Below are 22,552 nucleotides of genomic sequence, written 5' to 3' on the forward strand. Positions count from 1 at the left end.
GATAACCGATAAAGGATTACTATGTAGGTAGGTATGTACCTATACCTACCATGTAGGTGTAACTCCGGCATTGCCCGGCTCATCATGTTTCGCAGGTACTAGTTTTTAACATTGGATTGTTTTTTAACATCGCCAACAATTTTACCTCATCTTTCTTCTTGACTACAAATATTTCCCCTCTACTCTCTACTTTGCATTTGACGTCTCATAGTCTTTCTCGCCATCCCTCCTCTCTTTCTATCGGCATCCAGTCTCTATTGTGACATTACTATAACACGGCATCCCAATTCATACAATTAGAGGAATAAATAAATTAAAAAAGATGGTTCTTGCACGAGCAGTTTTCGGTGGCATCCAGCGCCGAGCGTTCTCGGCCTCGGCGCGAAATGTAAGAAACCCATAATTCTTGAGGCATTGATGGAGCAGCAACTATTTGAATTACTTGCGTCAAATTCGACGAGAGCTCAGAGCTCAGAGCTCAATTGCTAACATAAGCTAACATATGCATATTCGTCATTTTTAGCTCTCCAAGGTCACAGTCCTTGGCGCCGCTGGCGGCATTGGCCAGCCATTGTCCCTCCTTCTCAAGCTCAACCCCAGAGTAACCGAGCTTGCTCTATACGATATCCGTGGTGGTCCTGGTATGTCTTGCACCTCCAATCGTCACGTTGGCGGGTCGTCCAGCTGAGATTTTGTATGGGCTGACATGTAATTGACGCATAACTAGGTGTTGCTGCTGATATCTCCCACATCAACACTAAGAGCACAGTCAAGGGCTTCGACCCCACACCCACCGGTCTAGCCAACAGCTTGAAGGGCAGCGACATTGTTCTCATTCCTGCTGGTGTTCCCCGAAAGCCTGGCATGACCCGTGACGATCTCTTCAACACCAACGCCTCCATCGTCCGTGACCTCGCCAAGGCCGCCGCCGAAACATGCCCGGAAGCCAACCTCCTCATCATCTCCAACCCTGTCAACTCCACTGTCCCCATCGTAGCCGAGGTCTTCAAGGCACGTGGCGTCTACAACCCTAAGCGTCTCTTCGGTGTCACCACCCTCGATGTTGTCCGCGCTAGCCGGTTCGTTAGCGAGATCAAGGGTACCGACCCTAAGGACGAGAAGATCACCGTTGTCGGTGGTCACTCCGGCGTCACTATCGTTCCCCTCTTCAGCCAGAGCGGTCACCCCGACCTGACGTCTAACGCCGAACTCGTGAAACGCGTCCAGTTCGGCGGCGACGAGGTCGTCAAGGCTAAGGATGGCGCTGGCTCTGCTACTTTGTCCATGGCCATGGCCGGTGCCCGCATGGCCGAATCGCTTCTCCGCGCCGCCCAGGGTGAGAAGGGTGTCATCGAGCCTACCTTCGTGGACAGCCCTCTTTACAAGGATCAAGGCATCGAATTCTTTGCCTCCAAGGTCGAGTTAGGTCCTAATGGAGTCGAGAAGATCCTTCCCGTCGGTGAGGTCGACAGCAACGAGCAGGCACTTTTGGAGGCGTGCCTTGGTGACTTGAAGAAGAACATTGAGAAGGGTGTCGCCTTTGTTGCCGCGAACCCACCCAAATAAGCCGTCTAAATCTAGGCTTTGGCGATAGTAAGGTACCTACATAAAGAATCTCTGAAGCGAGGAAAAGTCATTTTTGCCGGTTCAGATGATACAGGCTACATTTAGTCATACAAACCCTAGAGAGGGCTGAAGCTTCCACGGGTTATCTCGTGGGAAGACGTGATATGCTTTGGTACCTCGAGAGCTGTACGATATTAAATTTCAAAAGAAAGAAAAGAAAGATATGATCTGATGACACTTCCCTCCTCCTATTACTATATACCCCTAATTATACTCATTAAGCCGTATTAATTGGTCTAGTATGAAAAGCAACTCACCCATCTGCAAGAGATTCATGTTGTGGCCGACTTTAGTTTATATATATTACGGCTATCGTCCCAAGTTAATCCCGACACCTTATAATAATACATAGGCAGCTTCATTGACCACTGGTATTTCTGCGACTTCTCAGCATCTCCGCCTTGCCAATAACCGCCTCCAGGGCCCTTGTTAAGCCAGCTTCGTCGTACCTCAGCATGCCCTCTACTCGCCGTCCGTAAGCCCTGATGCAGTCTACACCTAGCGCCGCGAGTTCGTCCTTGTTCACCTTGGGCGCCCCTTCGCCCTCGAGGTAGATCAGGTGCGTAACATACTTCCTCGCCTCGCCCTTGCGTCGCTCGTCGACGGCAAAGTCGCCCTGGCTCTCGGCGGCCGCCCGCGCGATCGCCTTGACGAAGTCGGTCGCCGTCAGCGGCGAAGAGCTCGGCCCCGTCTCGCGATCGACCGTCGAGTTCAAGATCAGCACCTTGTACCTCGCGCCAGATTTGGCGAGGGCCTCGCCGACCCCACGAAGCACGAGGCTCGGCACGATGGACGTGTACAAGCTGCCGATGCTGTAGATGACGGCGCCGGCGCGGCCGATGGCCTCGAGCACCTTGGGATTCGCGAGCGGCCATATCTCGTGCCCGTACGGGTTGATGTACCAGATCCGCTCGATACGCGCCGGCAGGTCTTCCTCATCGGCCTTGCTGAAGTCGATGTACCGCTTGCGCAACGTCGGCAGCGACCCCGGCAGTGTCGCATCCTCGATCCGGTCGTGCTCTTCCAATTCCCGCAGATGCTGCTGCATCGACGAGGTGCCGACGTTGCCGCTGCCGAGAAGATCATCATCGGGCGGCAGCGACGTGGGCGCCGATGGGTGCGATATAGAGTTCTGCCCCGTGATCTGGACGCCGTTGGCGAGGCCCGCCGAGATGTGATGGGTGAAATTGGTGTTGATGGCCGGTAGAGCCGAAACTGTCGGCGAAATGCAGCAGATGGTCGAAAGAAGGTAGATAGCTGATTCGAGAGAGCCCGTGAAGACTCTTGCCCTGGAAAAGGGGGCAAACAGGTAGACATGTTAACGTGTGATATCGACAAGTGCAAGCAAAGTAGTGGCACACGTACCCAGTCAAGAATAGGTTGCCGATACTAGCCTTAGCAAAGCTGAAGACTGAACTGGGCCGGGCTCTCTTGACTATTTCTAGATTGACGTGGTTGAAGACGGAGCGGATAAGCTCGCGTTTCTCACTTGAGATGTTAGTCCAGAGCTCGTCTCTCCCCTCGACAATATCAAGCCACTGCAACCGCGCCTGTAGCGGATCTGGCGACAGTCTGTGGTTGAATAGCCCCTTGATAGATGCCCGTTCGGCATCCGTGTCTGAGCCGGGGATGAGACGCACTAACCGACCTAACGGCGAGCGTAGCGAACATCAGCAAGGAATCTCGTCTAGAGAAACCCCCTTTCCCACCCACCAAGGCCAAAGGGTTTGAGCCGACCAGGACTTACTCCGGACATCACCGATACCTATCCATTATCGCATATAGACCGTCAGCCATGCAGACAAAGACGAGAGAGACAAGAGCTCATACCGGGACCACCGAACACACGAATCAACTCCGACGAGCTTCCTCCATTGTCGCTAATGGGTATTACGTAGCTGAGCGAGCAGTTACGGCTCTCTCTAATGTCCTCGAATACGTCAACTAGGTTGTTAGTTGCCGTTCCGCCCCCAAAAACCACGATGCCTCTTGGTCGTGGCGTATCCATGGTGAAGGTGGATCTACTATTCTCAGTTACTACTTAAGTCTTGAGCCAGAACCTAGCCGTTCGAGACGTCCTGAATATAAGCGGTCGGAATGTCCTGATTAAGTATAATGTAAGCTCGGGGTTGAACAAGACACCTTTGACATTTGCTAAAGGCTATCTATTGAATACGACAATCGGGACGATTCTATTCCTTCCGAAGTTCGGCCGATCATAGTCACTTATACAGGTGTATATATATTAAAATATACCAAGGTTACAAATTAGAGATTATTAGACTTACTCGATAGATATGTTGTCCCTTAGCAGAAGAAAGGAGAACAGAATAAAGGGAAGAAAACAATGATTGGTGATTTCGTCTATAGAACTCGGTTCTCTATGTCTATAATGCTGGGTCTATGGAGTGATATTCCGCCCATCTCCTATACGGAACATAGACTAGAACAGCGAGAAATGACACAAGTTTTACCTCGCCGGCTGAGCGAGGCCTTCTGTCTGAGCACGAGCACCTTGGCTCCATTCTCGAATCTTCCGCCTTCGTTCCTCCACTTTACGCTCAAACTCCTCCACCTTCTCCAGCCGCTTCTTCTCCTCCTCGGCGTCTTTCACAGCCTTCTCTGCTTCCTTCCTCAATCTCTCGCGCTCATTCTGCTCAGGTCGTCGTACTGCGATGTCACGAGGACGGAAGTCACTGAAGAGCCGCTTGAGCACTATCTCGATCAGCCAGCAGCCGGCGTAATCCAAGATCATGATCGTCGTCATGGTCGTCTTAAACTCATCCGTGAATTTCACTAGCTTCATCTGTTCATTGAGTTCCGGGATAAATTCGGTCGAGCAGGAGAAGGCAATAGCAGTGACCGAGATGATACCCCAGAACATGCCTCGGTTCTCGGACAGGGATTCCCTGAATGGTCGACCTTGGTAATTGACTGCGAAGGTGGAGATCTGCTGGATTAGCTGCAGGAGATACACGGCACTGTTCAGCAGAGACGGCGTGAATTCGGCCTCCAGGTCAACCATCTCGGACCGTCTGCGACAAAATTAGCAACACGTCAAGAGATGAACAATACGTATCAACTTACGGCTCCAGTTTATCACAGAATCGGGCAATGTAGATGAGCGTTGCAATGTGAACCGCGAATTGACCAAGGATAGAACCGATGATGTAAAAGTTGAAGATGTTCGGTTGTGGCCTTTCCTTCGACAAGCCTTCGACTGATCTGGCGCGGGATATCGAAAGGAAACATACACTCATAAGCATGCCGCTAATCGTGATCTGCCCATCGCCGAACTTGATGCCTTCGAGGTAGAGAACACTAAGGCTGTAGGCGCTTATCAAGCAGTTTAAAGCTAGAATCTTGTACATCTGGATCGTGGCTACCAGGGTACAACGGCCTTGCCGAATAATGTTGGGGACGGCAATAACGTTCCGGAGCTTGCTAGTAAATGGCGCGGCAACCGAGGCGTCGCCAAGCTTAAGTGTCGGTGGTTCGTCGTCGCCTAATTCCTGTTCCATCATGGCGCTGGTCATCTTGTCAGCGAAGCCAGCTGCCTTGTTAGCTGCTTCCCGCTGCTTAGCCGTTCTCGGGTCGTGATTCATCAATTGCTGGGCTGCTGGGCTGGTTACAGTCTCGATGTTGGTACCGTTTATCTTCGCAAGTTCTTCAGTGGTGATGCCTCGCTTCTGTGCTTCGCGCTCCAGTGCCTTCTCATAGTGAGGATTAGATGGGCCCGGAGGGTAAAGATGGGCAATCACAGCGGGCACAGGAGGAGCTGGTTGGTTGAACCTTTTCATAAGGTCGACCTGCTTCTGATAGAGCTCTCTCATCTTGGCGTTGCGAGAATGCTCCGCGATTCTTGTCAAATCTTCCTGAGTGCCATTCAGAAGAGCTATACCGATGTGCGCCTGCTTCAAGGCGCCGACGTCATTTGTACCATCTCCAGCCATCAGTGTATAGTACCCCATGTCCTTAAGACCTAGAAGGATTTCCTCCTTTTGCTTCGGGGACACACGAGCATACACCAATGTATGGCGCAGGAGTGATCGCCAACCGTTAACGTTATCCTTAAACTTGGCCAGTGCATATCCAGTCATACATATGTCTTTCGACTTGATGATTTGGGGGTCGATAGGCTTCGATGCGTCCACCTCGATGTTGGTCCTATCATCGACACTACGCCAGACTAGCCTTTCTCCTCCATCATTATGTTCCGGTGCATCAAGGATGAGCACATCACGGTCAACAATCTCGACCTCCCTTGCCACATGCACAGCCGTGAGTGGGTTGTCTCCGGTGATCATGACGACGCGGTGGCTGCTCTCGTTGAGCATCTGTACCGCCTGCTTCGCGTCATCCTTTAAGGGGCACTGAAGGACCAGGAAACCAGCAAAGATCAGGTCAGCCTCGACTTTCTCGCGCTTCAGATCATTGATTTTGCCGGAACCGAGTTCGTTATCAGTAGTCAACTGTTTATAGGCGAGGGCGAGCACGCGAGAACCGCGACGAGTGAAATATTTGAAGGTCTCCTCATAATCCTTGGGGACAGTGACAAGCATCTTCATTATCGTTTCTGGTGCACCCTTGACGCCAACGAACGTACCACGTATCCTATTCCCCGTCTTTGGATCAACAGCATGTACCGTGGCGACGGAGCTCTGGCGTTTTAGAGCGGACGAAAATTGGAAGCGTCGTTTGACCTGAACCGTACCAGAAGTTCCACCAGCGGCTGTAACAGAAGGCTTTGCCGCGAGCGTGTCGTTTCTTCCCAGCGCCCATCCGAGAGCTGCAAGCGTAGCCTTCTCCATAGGGTCACCGACAATCTCGCCGTCCTCAAGCTTAACAAGGGCATGGGCACTAGCCAACACGAGAGTCGTCTCCATCCCGGCCTCCTTAACGGATGTAAGATGGCTATGTGCACCATCGAACTCGCGAGGGGTGTTCGTGCCGGAGTGACCAAGCCCAAGTCCCGCGATACCTTCCACGACCAGGTCCTCGCCTGTTAGTGTACCAGTTTTGTCAAAGCAAGCCACGTCGATACGACCGGCGAAAGGGATGCGGAAAGGTTCGGTACAGAAAATGGCGAATTTAGCCAGCGCTGCCAAACTAGTATTAACAGCCAAGCTGAGCTCCATCGGAAGCTCCGGAGGTACAACACTAGTAACAATCAAGACACAGTCGAGCAGCAGCTTCGATCTCTTGCGATCTTTCTTGACGCCCTCATCCCATACATACCAGGAAGCGGCCAACGCGAAGATAAGTAGGAAGAGGATGAAAAGTAAGGCCTCAACATTGTTGGCCGAGACACGCTCCGTCGAGTAAATCATTGTTCGGACCAGGCTACCCTGAGATGTCTCGAACCCGGTCTTCATCACAATGGCCATAGCACCATTATCGGGAGGCGCGGGAACACCGGAAGCAAGCTTCGGTCTCTCCTCGTCAGGGTTGCCATGCGTAACCTGCAAAACCTTGGTTCCGCCCCAGAGAAAAGCGTTCTTGTCAAGACCTTCGGTGTCGATGGAGGCGTCGGCGGGTCTCAGTTGTATGGAATCTTTGAGCAAGGGCGTGCTTTCACCCGAAAGCATAGCTTCGTTAACGATAGCAGTTCCCTCCACCAGAAGCATGTCGCACGCAACACCACTGTCTTCTTTAGTCCTCCCAACAGAGACAAGATCGCCCGGCAAAAGCTTGTCGCTTTGAATCTCCGTCCACTTGCCCAACCGGTACACCCACATATCGTAAGGCTTGATACTCATGCCCCGGAATTCGGTTAGTGTTCGCTGCCTTTGCCAGACCACGGTGCTCTCGAAGGCGACAAGCATGAAAAGGGTAAACAGCGAATAGTACCAATACTCATCCAGCATCCAGAGGCCGACGCAGAACACCTGAAAGACGAAGAAAGGAGCAACGGCATGTTCTCGAAATAGTTCGGTAAAGGTAGGAACCGGGATATCGAAAGTGTTTGTGCCATAATACTGCTCGAGTCTCGTAAGCTCAGCTTGAGAAGAGATTCCTCTCGAGTACTGGAATTTCTCGATCTTGGGCTTCGGCTCGGCATCGATCTCATAGGTCAAGGGACTGAAGGATTGCGTTGCCAGATCATAGAGGAAACGACGTTTTTGGAACAAAAAGGACAGATTTATCTTATCGCCAACCTAGAATACGAGGTAAAAAAGAGGGCAATATGTCAGCACAATAACCAGATATATCAGATTTAAAATGATGGAGAGAACAAGATATAGAACGTAGAAAGAGAACGGAGATGTGACAAGAGACAGCCATAAACAGGAAGAAAAATCAAGATTTGGAATAATAAGTACCTTTTCGCGAATGATCTCGCAGATATCGGCTGAGCCGGCATTGGCGATTGGGATGACCTTTATCAACTGAGCATCTTCAACCTTCTTCGCTTTCCTAGCGGTGAAGATAGCCTTGAGGTTGACACTCCAGTTCGTGCAGAGCCAAGCCAAGCTCTGCAGAGTGATGATGGTACCGCACCAGACAAAAGTCCATTCAGACGATCCGATGTGTTTGTCGTACAACTCGGGCGTATAAAAGTATCGCGCAAATATGGGCCATATTATAGTAAAAGGGGCGACGTATGCATGAAGGTAGACAGGCAGCGGAGAGAGAAGCTCGGCGCTCTTGATCTGAGGGCTATCGACGAGAGCCATTATAACATAACCATGGAACTTTTAGTCGGTCATCATCTCCTATTTTCCAATTACGATTTGTGTGATCCGGTAGAGAGGACCGGTCAGATTTATCAAGAGTTGATGTGTCTAGAGGAGTTGTGTGTAAATGTGGATGTGAAGGAAACGAAGCTGAGTTTCGAGGTTCTAAGGTTGTCTAAAGTTTCGAGTTTCGATTTTCGATTTTCGCAGTGACGTGTAGCTAATTGACTTACTAGCGTCGGTACCTAGATACTTACAAGGCAACCTGTGTTACACACATCCGTGAATGGGGCGTGCACAACTATAGGTGGAGAATGCATAACTTATTTCAATAAACCCTAGTTACACTTAATCTACTAGTACATCTATTTTTAAATTATGTAAGTACTGGAGTATGTATTAAAACACATACGTACCTAGAGGTTTGCATCCAAGTAATCAACATTCGATCAAACGACGGCGGACGATAACTTCAAAGCACGACCAATGACTCCAGCTTCACGTCTACAAAATCCGAACCCCCTCTTATACTAACATAGTTCTTCCCAGAAGCTAGTACAATCCTGGTTGTAACGTCCACGTATTTTCCCTTGCTTGGAACCAAATATAATCGCTTCTGCGGTACTTGATTGACTTCGATACCCATCTCTGCTGTTGCATTGCCAGCATTGGAGTAGCTTAATACCACAGTATTCCAGCCGCCGTTGGACGCAATACCAGAAAATGCCACATTGCTGTCTGACTTCAACCCCCCAACAACAGCCCCATTAGATGTAGCAGTCGAGGTGTTGTCGAAGACCACCCTCGTCTCTTCTCCGGTCAGATAGGCATCAGCTGCATAGTTGATGGGACCAAGGGTCGGTGGCGTCCAGACCTCGAGTTCGCAGATACCAACCCAGAGGTTAGAAGACTTGCGGTACATGTTGACAGCTACGAATTGAGTCTCGACCAGGTCGAAGCTCAATTCGTTGCGATCATTTGGCAGTAAGCTAGAAGGGTCGTCGAGCGTAAACAACAGGCCATTCGATCCATATATCTCTATACGGGCCGGGACATCTATCCCTCCGCCCCTTGCAACGTCCGAATACAACGCGAGTGTAATGGAGGTTATATTTCTCGGTCGAGCAAAGGAGATTGTTAACGTATCATTTTCATTGGGGGAACCATAATTTGTCCACCTGTTGTCAGGTATTGAATCGTAAAATAAAACACCATCGATGGCTTTGTACTGGAAATCTCCCGAGTTGGTGAAGGTAGCCTCAGCTGTCGGATACTGGCCAGGGCCGGCAGGGTTCGCTACATAAGTATAACACATTAGCGACTATTCCGTCCACAATCGTTGTTTCGCATTCATGTCAGAGAAATTATCGAATTGAACAATGAAGAACTGTCTACGGATTTAGGTTCCGAAAAGAAAAGTATCCGAGACAGTCAGCCTAAAGGTAGAGTGGGGGGAAGTAGGTGTATGTTAGGACAATTATAACCAACCTGCAATGTTGATCAAAGCCTCGCATGGTAATATCGGAGGAGGGATAGGTATCGAAGCACTCGTTTGGAGGCCATTATACACTCTCTTACCGTCAATGAAGACGGTTAATCCACGCCCGGATTTATATCTTGATCCATGTCTATCATACAATACAGTCACTAAGTGACCGTGATATGGCAAATTTTCGAGAGCAAAATAAGTCCAGTTTCTTGGGACAATGGGGGAAATTTTCAATGTGTTCCCCTGTTGTGGGATGATTCCCAGCAAGCCGGTTATGACATCGTCGTTATTGGTTGAGTGATCATAGTGCTCGGAGTGATTCCAACTATCAGCACTCCACGCATTCAAGAAGGGGTAATGAGACTCTGCAATGTATGGTCGACCATCTTTTTGTTGGGTCTTTGCATACATCTGGAGATATTGGAAGTACTGTTCCTCGGTCACATTAGTAGTTCCAGAGCGGTATATTTCTGCAAGCGACTTAAGAGTATGGCTTGTTGAATACGGCCAAGACATGCCATTCCAATAACAACCTATGGATGTAGTTAGTGAAAAGTAGACCAAAAAAGAGAGAGCATCAAGAGGCTCTTCCGTACAATAATCATCTGGTCTAACTGCCATAAACCATGGATCTCGTATCTCCAATGTTGTCGGGCCATATGGGGCAGAAAAACCCTCTACGTCAAACATAGAATCGACGGCCGATTGGGCATATGATCCTTTCAAACCGATACCAAAGCGATACGGGAACAATCCTACTTGTTCTCTGCCAGTAAGTCGCGTTAAATTTGGGTTATTAGGTCGAATAATATCCATGAAAAACTGCTGCTCAGGGGCCCACATTCGCTTATACATGGCTGTCTCCAGGTCATCTGCCAACTTAGAAAATAAAACCTCATTAAATCCATCACGAGCGAACTTGGCGGCCCTAGATATAGCTCTCGCGTTTGCCACCATATATGCATTATGGCTAGGCCTGAAGGTGTCGGGGCCATCCTTCCTCAAGGTCCAATCGGTGCCATTAGGGTCGGCAACAAAGCCAGGTAAAGACAATTCTTGCGCATCCCACACCGGCTGGTAGTAATATAAGCCGGCATCAGCATCGAAAACCTGATCCCACTCATGCCACAAACGAATCATGTCGCTAAGTTGTGCCGCAAGGAAAGAAGAATCCCCGGTCACCATAGCCCGACGACTCATCGCGTCGAGGATCCATTGCGTATATTGCAATGCGTCAGCCGGTCCACGGGTATAGAGCTGGATGTAATCATCGCCATAAGAAGTATCTCTCAACCATCTTGACTCGTCGATCTGATGACCCGCGGCAGCATCAATGGATCCGAAAGCTTGGGCGTAGCCAACCGGTTGGACAAATTCAGTACACATATAACCTGTTCCGGCTCTGATGTACCGGAGATTCCGCTGCATAGATGTCCACCTGTAATAGTAAACATCTTGGATGAGCGGATCGGGAATATCGATGAATGGAATATTATGTCTCAGAAATGATTTGCCTGCAAATGTGCTAATAGGCTTTTCGTGGTCCAAGAACGAAGTGCCCTCAACACCTCCATTCTTTGGCTGGGGAAGTACCCGGTGTGTAAGGATAGTGTATGCGAACACCCATAAAATTCCAACGGCAGAGACGAAAGCGGTAACTTTAAGTAGAAGGTAATCATCGTCGGAAGGTCGACCATTACGTTTTCCCCCCGCAACATCCCCTTTACTAGAACGCAGAAGCAACGAGTCAACTCTACCATCGGGTTTATTTGAATCTTTCAGATCGGCCTTAGAAAGGGAATCGAAGGTATTGTAGGAAATTCGCGCCATGTCATAAACAGAGGTATGACCCCTAGTAGGGGCCTAAATAGAGTAGCGAGTTACCTCCTGTGGTGGAACCTAGTAGGTGTGCATGAATATTTGCATGAATTGACGGGTATCCAATTGGAAGGGCCTAGATGGAACGAACGTTATATACTGGCAGACTAGATAGGTATATATGCCTGTGTACATACTGATTGCATAGTACCTAGACTGGAAGACTGCAGATGGTGTCAATGGTAAGGCAACCTTTGCGGAACGATAGGCGACGTCACTGGAAGCTAGCGCCAGGGGTTAGAACCCGTGCCCCACGTTACCAACCTCCCCTACGGCAGCGCAGGCAGCGGTAACTTTAACCTTAAACGTGCGGGGAACGGAATGGGGGAGGAACCTTAATCAGTAATAGAACTCAGCTATCATGGGGCAGGCAGTACCCAAATTAGAATGGATAAATCAGGGCTGTCTTTTCTCTTCACCTTCGATTTAAAATCTGTTTAACAAGACAGCGAGAACAATCAAAATAACATCACCTTTATGTACCTATTTAGCTTGCAATTCGATGCATGTTTTAGGAAGGAGACCATGTATCTAGTAGTAGGTATGCATGAGATCTGAGACAACATTGAACATAATCACGCGCCAAAGGTCAGGAGAACAACCTCTCCACATAATACAGTGTGTTTTTTACGGGGAAAGATAGCTAAGAATTTGATTGCCTAACTAGGTGCGAAATGACTTTGTCAATGAAAAAAAGACGATGTCTAGATTGATCGCTCATGGGGATATGATCAGAAAGACGTTACACTGATTTAACTAGTTCCAACCCGATATATATGATACAATGTACCTTATCGAGTCCAACCTTCTGTAAGGTCCGGTGATATAATATATATACGCCCTTTCCTCCTTTGCTTGCATTTCAAAGAACCTAGATATATACATATATGTACCTACTTACATAGATAAGAATGTTAGTAGGTAACATATATCATGTGTATGCAGCTAGAAATTGACCCCCACCTGTCTTGCCTTACATGCATAAGGAAAGCATCGGTTATAAATCCACACCTATATCGGGTACCTACATATGTAAACCTTATAATATGTATTTAATGCCTTACCTTCTAAGGCTCTAAATATATTAGTGAAATATCTAAACACTGACTTGAGTCATACCGTCTTCACACCCTGTTGTCAAAACACCACTGTCTTCATCAACGCAAATGATTTCATTACAGGTTTTCGATTATTACCTATCCCAAAAGCTAGACTATTCTTTATATACTCCACGCTCACGTTCAGTGCTGCTAAATGACCATGTCTGTGTCTCAGCTCTATAGATTGCTGCCTCTGCCCGATGACGAGCTAAAGCAAGTCTTGGCCTATGCGGCTACACTATCCAAGCCAGAGGCTGCCGAGCACTTCCGCAACCTTCTCGGCGAGTCCCCAGAGGCTGTCGACTTCATAGCCAGCTTCAATTCGAAAAGACAAGGCCCTAGATCCTCTGCGACAATATCTAACGTATCCTCGTCAGACGTTGAACCAGTGCCGAGGCCTGTGAGGGCAACCAAGAAGCAAAAAGCTCAGTTGCACACTCCCGCCGCACGGCAAATCACCAACCAAGGCCCTGCCCCCGGCACAGCTTATAACAAGGACGTTGAAAGCGATTATGTCGCTAGGCGCCCTAGTCCAGCTGCAACGCCAGGAGGATCCGGTACTCCAAAGAAGTATTCATCTCAGTCATTTCAGCAGCCTACAGCTTCTCTACCACCGAAACTACCTCCCTCGGCCGGAGGTCATCTGATATCTGATGTCCCAAGGCCGAAACCAAGATCGACACCTACCTCACGTTCCTCAACTCCCGCTCCCAAAACTAAAGTCCACATCTCCGGAGGTACTGCTATGCATGGCGCATCCACCGCGCTAACAGACCTGGACGATGCCATCCGCGCCCTAGAGATGACCACCAATCCTAGTCAGGGAATAGACAACGTCAACAGACGTTGTAATTGTGTAGCTTCCAGACACCCTCTCCTAGCTGCTGCCCCCAATTGCCTAAGCTGCGGCAAAGTCATCTGCGTGAAGGAGGGACTGGGCCCTTGTACATTTTGCGGAACCCCAATTCTAACCCCTGCGGAAGTTCAGTTGATGATCCGGGAACTACGAGACGAGCGAGGACGGGAGAAAATGGCTGCCGATAGGGAAGTTCACAAGAGAGCCGAAGTATCGAAAAAACCCGCTCCTTTCTCCAAGCCTAGAGATGTCTCTAGTGAAATCGGTGAGGCACAAGCGAAAGCCTTAGAGAATAGAGACCGTCTCTTAGGCTTTCAGGCTCAGAATGCGCGCCGGACCACTGTGAGAGACGAGGCCGCCGATTTCGATGTTGGCGGAGCCGGCAGCAACATATGGGCCACTCCCGAGGAAAGGGCTCGAGAATTAAAACGTCAGCAGAAGATTCTAAGAGAGATGGAATGGAATGCTCGACCAGACTATGAGAAACGACGACAGGTCGTTAGCATTGATCTACTTGGTGGCAAGGTAGTCAGGAAGATGGCTGCGATCGAACGACCAGAGAGCCCCGAAGATAAGACAGAGGTTAACGACATTATAGCAGAGACAAGTGTTGGCCGAGAAGGCGGCACTGGCGGTGCTTTCAGCAGGAATCCCTTATTAGGCCCACTGATAAGGCCAGTCCTTGATGTCAAAGATAAGGGGCCTTTATTGGAAGGCCGTGACCCCAAAGTTATCCGGTGGAGGAGAGTTCAGGATGACCTAGACAATAATGAGGCCGTCATCCTCGACGGCGGAGCCTATGGCGGGCGTTCAAGCCAACAAGTTACCACTCCCGCTGCAGACGAGCCTATCTGTGGGTAACACCCTGAGCCGGAAAAGGAATATCGACGACTACAAGTAGGTCTAGCAAAACGTATTTGTAAATGAACGTTGACTATTTCCATTGGTATTGCTTTATCTCAACCGATCACTACTGTACGACCAAGTTTAGCTAGTGAGGACATTGGGAGTGCCGAGATGGAAGACTAGATTTCCGTCAAGGTTCCCATCAACTCATTCCCACCAACCTCGACCTCACCCCTCTCCTGAAGTGTTTGCAGGGCGATAATTCCGAAAACAATCCCTCTTGTTATTCACATCTGAAGCTAGCGCGAGTAAGCCCAGCCTTCGAATCCAGCAGCCCCTGCTTCCTATCGAACGATTGGCATAACGTTACAAAGCATTCTGTCTAGTATTAACATTAGGGTTCCTTGCCGTAATAGACGTCATTAATGGTGTTATCCCTGTCTCGGTGGTTCGATGATTACGCGAAATTAGCGGCAGTTGAATGATCGTTAAGATTATGCGGCAACCTCCTCAGCTCCCTTACCCTCCATTGTACCATTTGTGCCGTTAACCTGGGGTGCCGACGCCTCTGCCTTGAGCTGCTTAACCTGTTTCTCGAGGGCCTCCGCTTTCTCCGCAAGGTCGTTCTTCTCGGACTCTAGCTCGCTGAGCTTACCCTCCAGGGCCGTCTTCTCCTACGAATATAGTTAGTATCATTGGGAAAGAGGTAAGTCGACAACATCGTAATGATAACTTACAGTCTGCGCAGCGTCGAGGCTACTCTCGGCCTTCTCTGCTTTGGCATTCGCCTCCTCGGCTTGACCTTGAAGAATGGAAATCTGACTTGCTTGTTCATCGTGCTGCTTCTGCGACTTCTCCTGTTCATCCTCAGCGGACTTGAGCTTGCCCTGAAGCTCGGATGCTTCTTGTTTTGCCTTCTCGAGTTCCTCCGCTTGAGCCTCGTGCTGCTGCTGTAACGCCTCACGCTCGTCTTGTGCGGACTTTAGCTTCTCTTGTAGCTGGGCTGCTACCTGCTTGGCACTCTCGAGCTCAGCTGCGTGGTCGGCCTTCAGCTTTTCTTGGCTCTCTTCCAGATCTGTCACATTCTGCTGTAACTTCTCTACGTCGGCGCGGGACTTCTGCAGCTCAGCCTCGTGCGCCTGCTCGAGCGCTTTCGTCTTGTCTTCGCCAGCGGTAACCTCTTCCTTCGCAGCAGCCAGTTCTTTGTTGATGCTGTCATGGTCGCTTTGTAAAGATTCGTGCTTTGCTTTCCATTCGGCCGCATCTTTTTCTGCCGCGTCGATCTTCTCTTTGGATTCCGCGATCGTCTGCTTGAGTGTTTGTTCCAGTTCAGCGTACTTCTGTTGGGCGTCGGTTAAGCTTTGCTTGGCCGAAGAAATCTCGTCTTCCAAGGATGTCTTAAGCTGATCATGTGCCTCCTCCAAAGCCTTGTACTCGCTCTGTAATTTGACAAGGGTGCCCTCTTGATCATCTTCACGGGCCTTCGCAGAGGCGAGCTCTTCCGAGAGCTTGGTGTGTTCGCTCTGTAGCACGTCGTGCTTCTTGCTCGAAGCAAGCAGTTCCTCCTTCACGGATGCCAATTCCTCTTTCAAAGAGGCCTCCAGAGAATTCCGCTGCTCGACTGCATCGGCTAATTCTCGCTTGACCGATGATAGCTCCTCACTCAACGAATTCTTGTCTTGCTGCAAGGTATTCAGCTTCTCCTCCAATTGGGCCAGCTCAGCACGTGCCTGCTCCAGCTCTTGAGTCCGGGCAGAGGCAGTTTCCACAAGGGTACGATGCTGCTCAGAAGAATTGTCGGTGGCCTGTTTCAATTCACCCTGGAGCTTGTCAACTTGATCCTGGAGCTCGTCCTTAAGTTTAGTTGCTTGTGCTTCCAATTCGTCAATCTTCTTTCGCAGGGCATCGGCTTCTTCGGAGGTCTTGGTGAGCTCTTTCTTGGCATCAGCGAGCTCCTCTTCCTTCGTGGCTAGATCCTTCTCGAGGGTGTTGATATTGTCATCTCTCTCGGATATCTTCTTTTCTATGGCCTCCCTCTCTTCTTTGCCGAGCACAGGGGCGCTGGAAAAGGCGGAGAGTACGTTACCCATGGCGTCGCAAATGAAAACCGAGGCGGGCACTGATCTGGTTATGGATTGATGCCGAGGACGAATTTTGATATAAACGGGGTACGGTTGAGGAGCAGCGTTCAGTTGTATTAAATGCTGCGTGGTTTGTTGGGTATTATGATTCAATCAAATAACAGAATTGAGAGAAAAGGTATCAATCGTTCAATCATTCATTCCGTCGATGCATGCATGACATGAAAAAGTGGAAGGGAAAAAAAGGAAGAAAAAAAGATACGATAGGTTGAGTAATAGGCAGGTGAAAGTGACTAGGTACAATTGTTCGACCTCCAATAGCAGAAAATATTTTCTCTAGTTCACATGGGGTGGGAGGGGCATTATCTGGCGGTCAAGACTTTGGAGGGGCTAGAGGGGGTTGGTCACTGACTGTTGGGATTGCAGCTGACAACTTTATCTTGAGGGGTTAAGACGGGACCTAACATGCCATTCAAGCACGGGAATTATTAACATGTTGCACAGTGGATTGCATTCACGTGAAAAACGGGAACGCATAATTATTTATATATAAAAAGAATATCGATAACGGGGGTTATACATATAACGGGGTATGGAAAAATAAAAATATTTTAAAAATTAATAAAATTTTATTATTAATATAAAATTATTTATTTTTTATACGTAATAATATTAAAATAATATTAATTTATTTAAATAATATATAATAATAAAATTTAAAAATTTATAAATTAAAAAAAAAATTTAATAAAAAGTTTATTTTTTTTAAAAATATATAATAAAATTATTATATAATAAACGATAAAAATAACGGTTATATAAAAAATATATATATTATATACGAAAAATTAAATAAAATATTAAAATTAACGTTTAAAAATATTTTTTTTTTAAATTTTTAAACTTATAATAATTTAATTAATTATATATTATAAAATTTAATTTAAAACGTTTTAAATTAATTATTAAATTATTTAAATTTAAAAAAGAAAAAATTTATAAAAAAATACGTGGCACCGTAAAAATTAAAATAACTTTAAATAAAAAACACGGGTTATTTTTATTAATTATTAAAAATATAATTTTATAAAAATTAAGTTACACTTATAAATTAAATTACATTAAAAAAGTGCGGACCGTTATAAAACTTTAATTTTAATAAATTATAAATTTATTATTTATTATTTAATTTTATTTATTTTATTTTTATAATAATATTATTATAAAAATAAAAATCTTTTATAATAAAAATATTTTTTTTTAAAATATATTATAAAATTATTATATAATAAACATTAAAAATAATAATTATATAAAAATATATATATTATATATAAAAATTAAATAAAATATTAATATTAACGTTTAAAAATAATTTTTTTTTAAATTTTTAAATTTTAATTTTAATTAATTATAAATATATTATTTATTATTTAATTTTATATATTTTATTTTTATAAAAAAAAATATAAAATATAAATATAATAATAAAAATTTTTTATATATAATTAATTAATTTCATTATTTATAATATTACGAAATTTATAAAATAAAATAATAAATAATATATTTATAATAATTTATTTATAAAAATTAAAGTTATAATTATTATTATATTAAATTAAAATTTTTAAAATTTATAAAATTACGAAAAATTATTATATATTAAATTAATTAAACTTATTAAATTAATTATTTTTTATTTTTATTATAATTAATTTTATTTTAATTTTAATATTTATTTTTTATAAACGAAAAAAAATAATATTTTTATTATTATGGTTGTTTTTTTATTAATGTTATACGGTTAAAAATATTTTTATTTTTTTATTATGTTAAAATTTATTTCATTTTTTTTATAATATTTTATTTAATTTATTATTTACCGCGTTTAATTATTTTTTATATTTTATTAATATTTATTAAATTATTTATATTTTGTTTTTTTATTATTTTTAAACTTTTATTTAAAATTTAAATGTAATTTTTTTTATATAAATTATATTAAATTATTTTTTTAAAATTATTTATTAATTATTTACGGTATTATTTTATATCCGAATTTAATATTTTTTAATAATTATAACATTTTTAAAACATTAAAATTTAATAATTTAAATGTTATGTTTTTTAATATTTTAATTATATTTTAATTATATTTTTAATAATTTTATACTTTATAATAATTATATTTTATTAAGATTAAAATTTAATTATTAATAATTAATTAAAGCTTTAATTAAAATTAAATTAATTAATTCGAAACTTAATTAAAATTAAGCTTAATTAATTAATACCTTAATTAAAACTAAGTTAATTAATTAAGGCTTTAATTAAAACTAATTAAGCTTAATTAATTAATAATTAAAAAAAATTAAAAACTAAGGTTTTTATTCCACTTTTTTTTAAAAATTTCTAACATATTAAATAAAAATCATAAAAATGATTTAAAACCTATTTTATTAATATAAAATTAAATATCATTTAAATTTAATAAAATGGGATTTTTTAGATTTAAATCCAAATTATAATTAAAAGTTAAATTCAAATTTTAAGTTTTATATATATTAAGTTTTTAAAAATTATTTTCTTTTTAAATAATAAACCTATAATAAAACTAATTATATTTACTTAAATTTAAAGTTAAACTTTATAAGTAATCGAAGGAATTTAATTTTTAAGAATTAAATTAAATTATTTATTAAGGTTTAAAATAATAAAAAGATTTTAATAAAAGAAAATTCAAGATTTTAAAGTGCCAAGGCCTATTTGCCCCACCTTACAACACATTTAAAATAATTAATAACTAAATAAATAAATTAAATATAATTATATAACCATAATTATTTAATTTAATTAAACTCATTAATTTAATACATATATAATATAAATTTATAACTAATTTAATTAATTAATTATTTATAATAATATTAAATTATAAAATAAAATTTTTAAGATTTGGAAAATTTTTCTAAAATAAAATATTTAATTGTAAAAAGTCGGTTCCTTAACAAGCCCTTCCACTTTTAAGAATTATTTTAAAGCCCATTTTTAATCCTATAATTATATAATCTAATAAACCTTAAATTTAAAATTAAACATTATTAGAATTTAAAGGAAGTAGAATTTTACCAATTATTTTAAATTTATAATTTAAAATTAAAGAATAATTTCGAAATAAATTAATTTAACTTTTTATAAAATAATTTTCTAAGTTAAATTAAAAATTAAAATAAATAAATAAAAATATAATCTTTTATATAATCTTATTCAATTTAACTTTAAATTTATAAAATTAGTTTTTATTTATTTTTAGGATGAATATTTATAAAGTTAAGAATTTTTAAAAATAGTGGGATAAAAACTTTTAATTTTTAATTTTTTCTTAATTATTAACTAATTAACTAAGCTTAATTTTAATTAATTAATGCTTTAATTAAAACTAAGCTTAATTAGTTAAGACCTTAATTAAAACTAAATTAATTAATTAGTTTTTTTACATAATCTTAATTAATTAATTAATAATTAAAAAATAATTAAAAACTATTAATTTTTTTTTTAACCCTGTTTTTTAACGTTCGATTTTTTAATAATAAATAATCGGATAATGATTTTAAACCTTATAATACTTTAATAATATATATAAAAATTATTATTACTTACTTTATTATATTTTAAATAACTTAAATAAAATGTATTTATAATATTATTATTAGCTTCGATTTTTTATTAATTTACGAAATATTTAATATATTTTAAAGCGAATTTTTTTTTAAATATTAACGTATAATAATATTTACCGGAAAATCTTTTATAATTTATTAACCCGGGCTTATATAGAAAATTATTAGTTTTATTATTATAAGTTTATTAAATTAACGTTAAGATTTTTTCGAAAAAAACTTAAATAATTAATAATAATATATAATTTATAATAATTTAAATAATTAATTATAATACGTAATTTATAACGATTTAAACAATTAATAATAATATATAATTTAATATAATACCGTCGAAAAATATATAAATAAATAATAATAATATATCGGACAATGGAAAAAAAATTAACTTACCCGCACACGGTAAATACTAAATTAATAATATAATATAAATAGTAAATTTATTAAAAAAATTCCTTAATAATTAAAACCTACATAATTAAAATAAATAAAATATACACGACATCGGTTTTTTTTAATTAAATTTACCGGTATTATTTAAGTTTAAAAATTATATAATAATAAAAAAAATATTATATAAAAAATATTTATTTATTTATTAATTTTATAAAAATAATATAAATAATTAAAATAAAAGAAAAGGTTATTATATAAAAGTTTTCTTAATTTTTTAAACGTTTAACGTAATAATAATAAATGATATTATCATTATAAGTGAATTAAGTTTAAATAATTAAAAATATTAAATATATTTTTTAATAATTATTTAAATATTATAAAATTAATAAAGTAAATGAATTAAAATTTTTATAAAAAATTATTTTATTAGGGAAAATTATTTATATAATAAATTAATGAAAGAATAAGTTTTAAAAGTAATACGAAATTATTAAATATTATAAATGAATTTATTAACTTAATATTTGTTAATTATTTATAATGTTTTTAATAATAATTTCCGCGTTTTAATAACGTAATTAATAAGAAATATATTATTAAAAAAATATTTTAAATATTTAAGTAATTAATAAAAAGTTTAACGGAATTAATTATTTATTATAAAAAAAAATTTAAGAATAAAAGGATTAATATTATAAAAATATTTAATTAAAGGATTTTTATTAAATAATAAATTATTAATAAAAATTACGAATAATGCTAAGGATATAAATGAAAGTTTCGATGTTTTTAATATATATTATGGAAAGTAACTTAAATTAAACGGTAATAACGGAAATAATTAATATTATTTATAATATAATTATAATAATAATTAAAATTATAATTAAAATGGTTAAAATAATTAAAATAATTAACGTGGATAAAATAAATATTAACGTAATAATAAACGCCGGGGATATAAAAAGTTACGAAGTTATTATAAAAATAAATATAATAAATAAATTTATTAATATAAAAGTTATAATAAATATTAATTTAATAGTTAACTTTATAATTAATTTAAACTTTAGGTTAAAAATAATAAATAATTTAATAATAAAATATATTTAATGGATTTAATAAGATATAAAATAAATTATAATACTTATAAAAAGATTAAACGAAAAAAAATATTTTTTAATAAAAAAATATAAAAAGTTTAAAATTAAAAACGAATTTAATAAATATAATTACTTTAAACATTTAAATATTTATAATATATTAAATACTTAACTTATTTATTATAAATGTAAGAAATATTTTATTATTAAAAACAATTATTTTAAATATATATATATTAATAAATGCATGTTATTAAAACTTAATTAATTAAATTATTTATTACGGAAAGCACGTTAATTTAATTAATGAATTTTTATTAATTAAATTTAATAAATAAATTAATATATTTTTTTATATATTAAAAAAATTAAAAATAAATATTTTATTTAATTTTAAATCGGTAAAAAACTTAAAAATTAAAAATAAGCATTTTACTTAATAAAAAATAATTACTTAAATTAAATAATATCATTAATAAAATAAAAAAAAATATAAATTAATAATTATTAATAATAACTTAATGATAAAAATAATAATAAATATTTTAATTTATAACTTTACTTTTAACACGCGAAATAATATAATATTAAAAAAATATATTAATATAAAGTTTAAAATAATTAATAATATAAGAAATAAATTAATAATATATATAAATAATGAAACTTTAAATGTAATAATTAATTAAAAATAATTAAATAAATTCGTTAAAAATTATAAAATATATACCTTAAATTAATTAATAAATATATAAAATATTATATTTAAAATATTTAAAATAAAAAAAATAAAGTTTTATTTATATATATATAT

At 39.7% G+C, this 22,552-nt stretch overlaps 6 protein-coding genes across 6 annotated transcripts; 2 read left to right on the plus strand and 4 right to left on the minus strand.

Annotated features, from left to right (window-relative positions):
* Positions 1–138: 138 nt before the first annotated feature.
* On the plus strand, positions 139–1,896 carry F4807DRAFT_440844 (malate dehydrogenase-like protein). The gene is made up of 3 exons (XM_047999331.1): positions 139–388; positions 524–641; positions 728–1,896. Exons 1-3 carry the CDS (start codon positions 323–325, stop codon positions 1,564–1,566), a joined length of 1,023 nt encoding a protein of 340 aa, XP_047850626.1. The 5' UTR covers positions 139–322; the 3' UTR covers positions 1,567–1,896.
* F4807DRAFT_245680 (UPF0052-domain-containing protein) lies at positions 1,754–3,898 on the minus strand. Its single transcript, XM_047994334.1, has 4 exons — positions 3,457–3,898; positions 3,374–3,391; positions 2,992–3,274; positions 1,754–2,915 (listed from the first exon to the last, which is right to left on the minus strand). The coding sequence occupies exons 1-4, from the start codon at positions 3,632–3,634 to the stop codon at positions 1,985–1,987; spliced, it is 1,410 nt and encodes a 469-aa protein (XP_047850627.1). The 5' UTR covers positions 3,635–3,898; the 3' UTR covers positions 1,754–1,984.
* Positions 3,899–3,957: 59 nt separating this feature from the next.
* On the minus strand, positions 3,958–8,484 carry F4807DRAFT_440850 (uncharacterized protein). The gene is made up of 3 exons (XM_047999332.1): positions 7,950–8,484; positions 4,714–7,784; positions 3,958–4,661 (listed from the first exon to the last, which is right to left on the minus strand). The coding sequence occupies exons 1-3, from the start codon at positions 8,301–8,303 to the stop codon at positions 4,097–4,099; spliced, it is 3,990 nt and encodes a 1,329-aa protein (XP_047850628.1). The 5' UTR covers positions 8,304–8,484; the 3' UTR covers positions 3,958–4,096.
* A 127-nt stretch (positions 8,485–8,611) lies between these two features.
* On the minus strand, positions 8,612–12,137 carry F4807DRAFT_245773 (Six-hairpin glycosidase-like protein). The gene is made up of 5 exons (XM_047994335.1): positions 12,005–12,137; positions 11,822–11,894; positions 10,389–11,691; positions 9,792–10,325; positions 8,612–9,599 (listed from the first exon to the last, which is right to left on the minus strand). The coding sequence occupies exons 3-5, from the start codon at positions 11,620–11,622 to the stop codon at positions 8,776–8,778; spliced, it is 2,592 nt and encodes an 863-aa protein (XP_047850629.1). The 5' UTR covers positions 11,623–11,691; positions 11,822–11,894; positions 12,005–12,137; the 3' UTR covers positions 8,612–8,775.
* A 598-nt stretch (positions 12,138–12,735) lies between these two features.
* Positions 12,736–14,826, plus strand: F4807DRAFT_245783 (zf-C2HC5-domain-containing protein). Its single transcript, XM_047994336.1, has one exon. The coding sequence runs from the start codon at positions 12,925–12,927 to the stop codon at positions 14,485–14,487; it is 1,563 nt and encodes a 520-aa protein (XP_047850630.1). The 5' UTR covers positions 12,736–12,924; the 3' UTR covers positions 14,488–14,826.
* On the minus strand, positions 14,727–17,142 carry F4807DRAFT_245786 (uncharacterized protein). The gene is made up of 2 exons (XM_047994337.1): positions 15,210–17,142; positions 14,727–15,146 (listed from the first exon to the last, which is right to left on the minus strand). Exons 1-2 carry the CDS (start codon positions 16,560–16,562, stop codon positions 14,967–14,969), a joined length of 1,533 nt encoding a protein of 510 aa, XP_047850631.1. The 5' UTR covers positions 16,563–17,142; the 3' UTR covers positions 14,727–14,966.
* Positions 17,143–22,552: the final 5,410 nt, after the last annotated feature.

This window comes from Annulohypoxylon truncatum, assembly GCF_022578515.1.
Source record: "Annulohypoxylon truncatum strain CBS 140777 unplaced genomic scaffold F4807scaffold_37, whole genome shotgun sequence".
Classification (NCBI taxonomy): Eukaryota; Fungi; Ascomycota; class Sordariomycetes; order Xylariales; family Hypoxylaceae; genus Annulohypoxylon; species Annulohypoxylon truncatum.

Coding starts and splice junctions, on each gene's coding strand:
- F4807DRAFT_440850 (XM_047999332.1), bottom strand. CDS start 8,303: ATGGCTCTCGTCGATAGCCCTCAGATCAAGAGCGCCGAGCTTCTCTCT. Junction 7,785..7,949: donor GCGAGATCATTCGCGAAAAG/GTACTTATTATT, acceptor CTCGTATTCTAG/GTTGGCGATAAGATAAATCT. Junction 4,662..4,713: donor TTCTGTGATAAACTGGAGCC/GTAAGTTGATAC, acceptor ATTTTGTCGCAG/ACGGTCCGAGATGGTTGACC.
- F4807DRAFT_245680 (XM_047994334.1), bottom strand. CDS start 3,634: ATGGATACGCCACGACCAAGAGGCATCGTGGTTTTTGGGGGCGGAACG. Junction 2,916..2,991: donor GGCAACCTATTCTTGACTGG/GTACGTGTGCCA, acceptor CCCCTTTTCCAG/GGCAAGAGTCTTCACGGGCT.
- F4807DRAFT_245783 (XM_047994336.1), top strand. CDS start 12,925: ATGACCATGTCTGTGTCTCAGCTCTATAGATTGCTGCCTCTGCCCGAT.
- F4807DRAFT_245786 (XM_047994337.1), bottom strand. CDS start 16,562: ATGGGTAACGTACTCTCCGCCTTTTCCAGCGCCCCTGTGCTCGGCAAA. Junction 15,147..15,209: donor GCCTCGACGCTGCGCAGACT/GTAAGTTATCAT, acceptor CTATATTCGTAG/GAGAAGACGGCCCTGGAGGG.
- F4807DRAFT_245773 (XM_047994335.1), bottom strand. CDS start 11,622: ATGGCGCGAATTTCCTACAATACCTTCGATTCCCTTTCTAAGGCCGAT. Junction 10,326..10,388: donor AGTTAGACCAGATGATTATT/GTACGGAAGAGC, acceptor CTACATCCATAG/GTTGTTATTGGAATGGCATG. Junction 9,600..9,791: donor GGCTTTGATCAACATTGCAG/GTTGGTTATAAT, acceptor ATACTTATGTAG/CGAACCCTGCCGGCCCTGGC.
- F4807DRAFT_440844 (XM_047999331.1), top strand. CDS start 323: ATGGTTCTTGCACGAGCAGTTTTCGGTGGCATCCAGCGCCGAGCGTTC. Junction 389..523: donor TCTCGGCCTCGGCGCGAAAT/GTAAGAAACCCA, acceptor CGTCATTTTTAG/CTCTCCAAGGTCACAGTCCT. Junction 642..727: donor CGATATCCGTGGTGGTCCTG/GTATGTCTTGCA, acceptor ACGCATAACTAG/GTGTTGCTGCTGATATCTCC.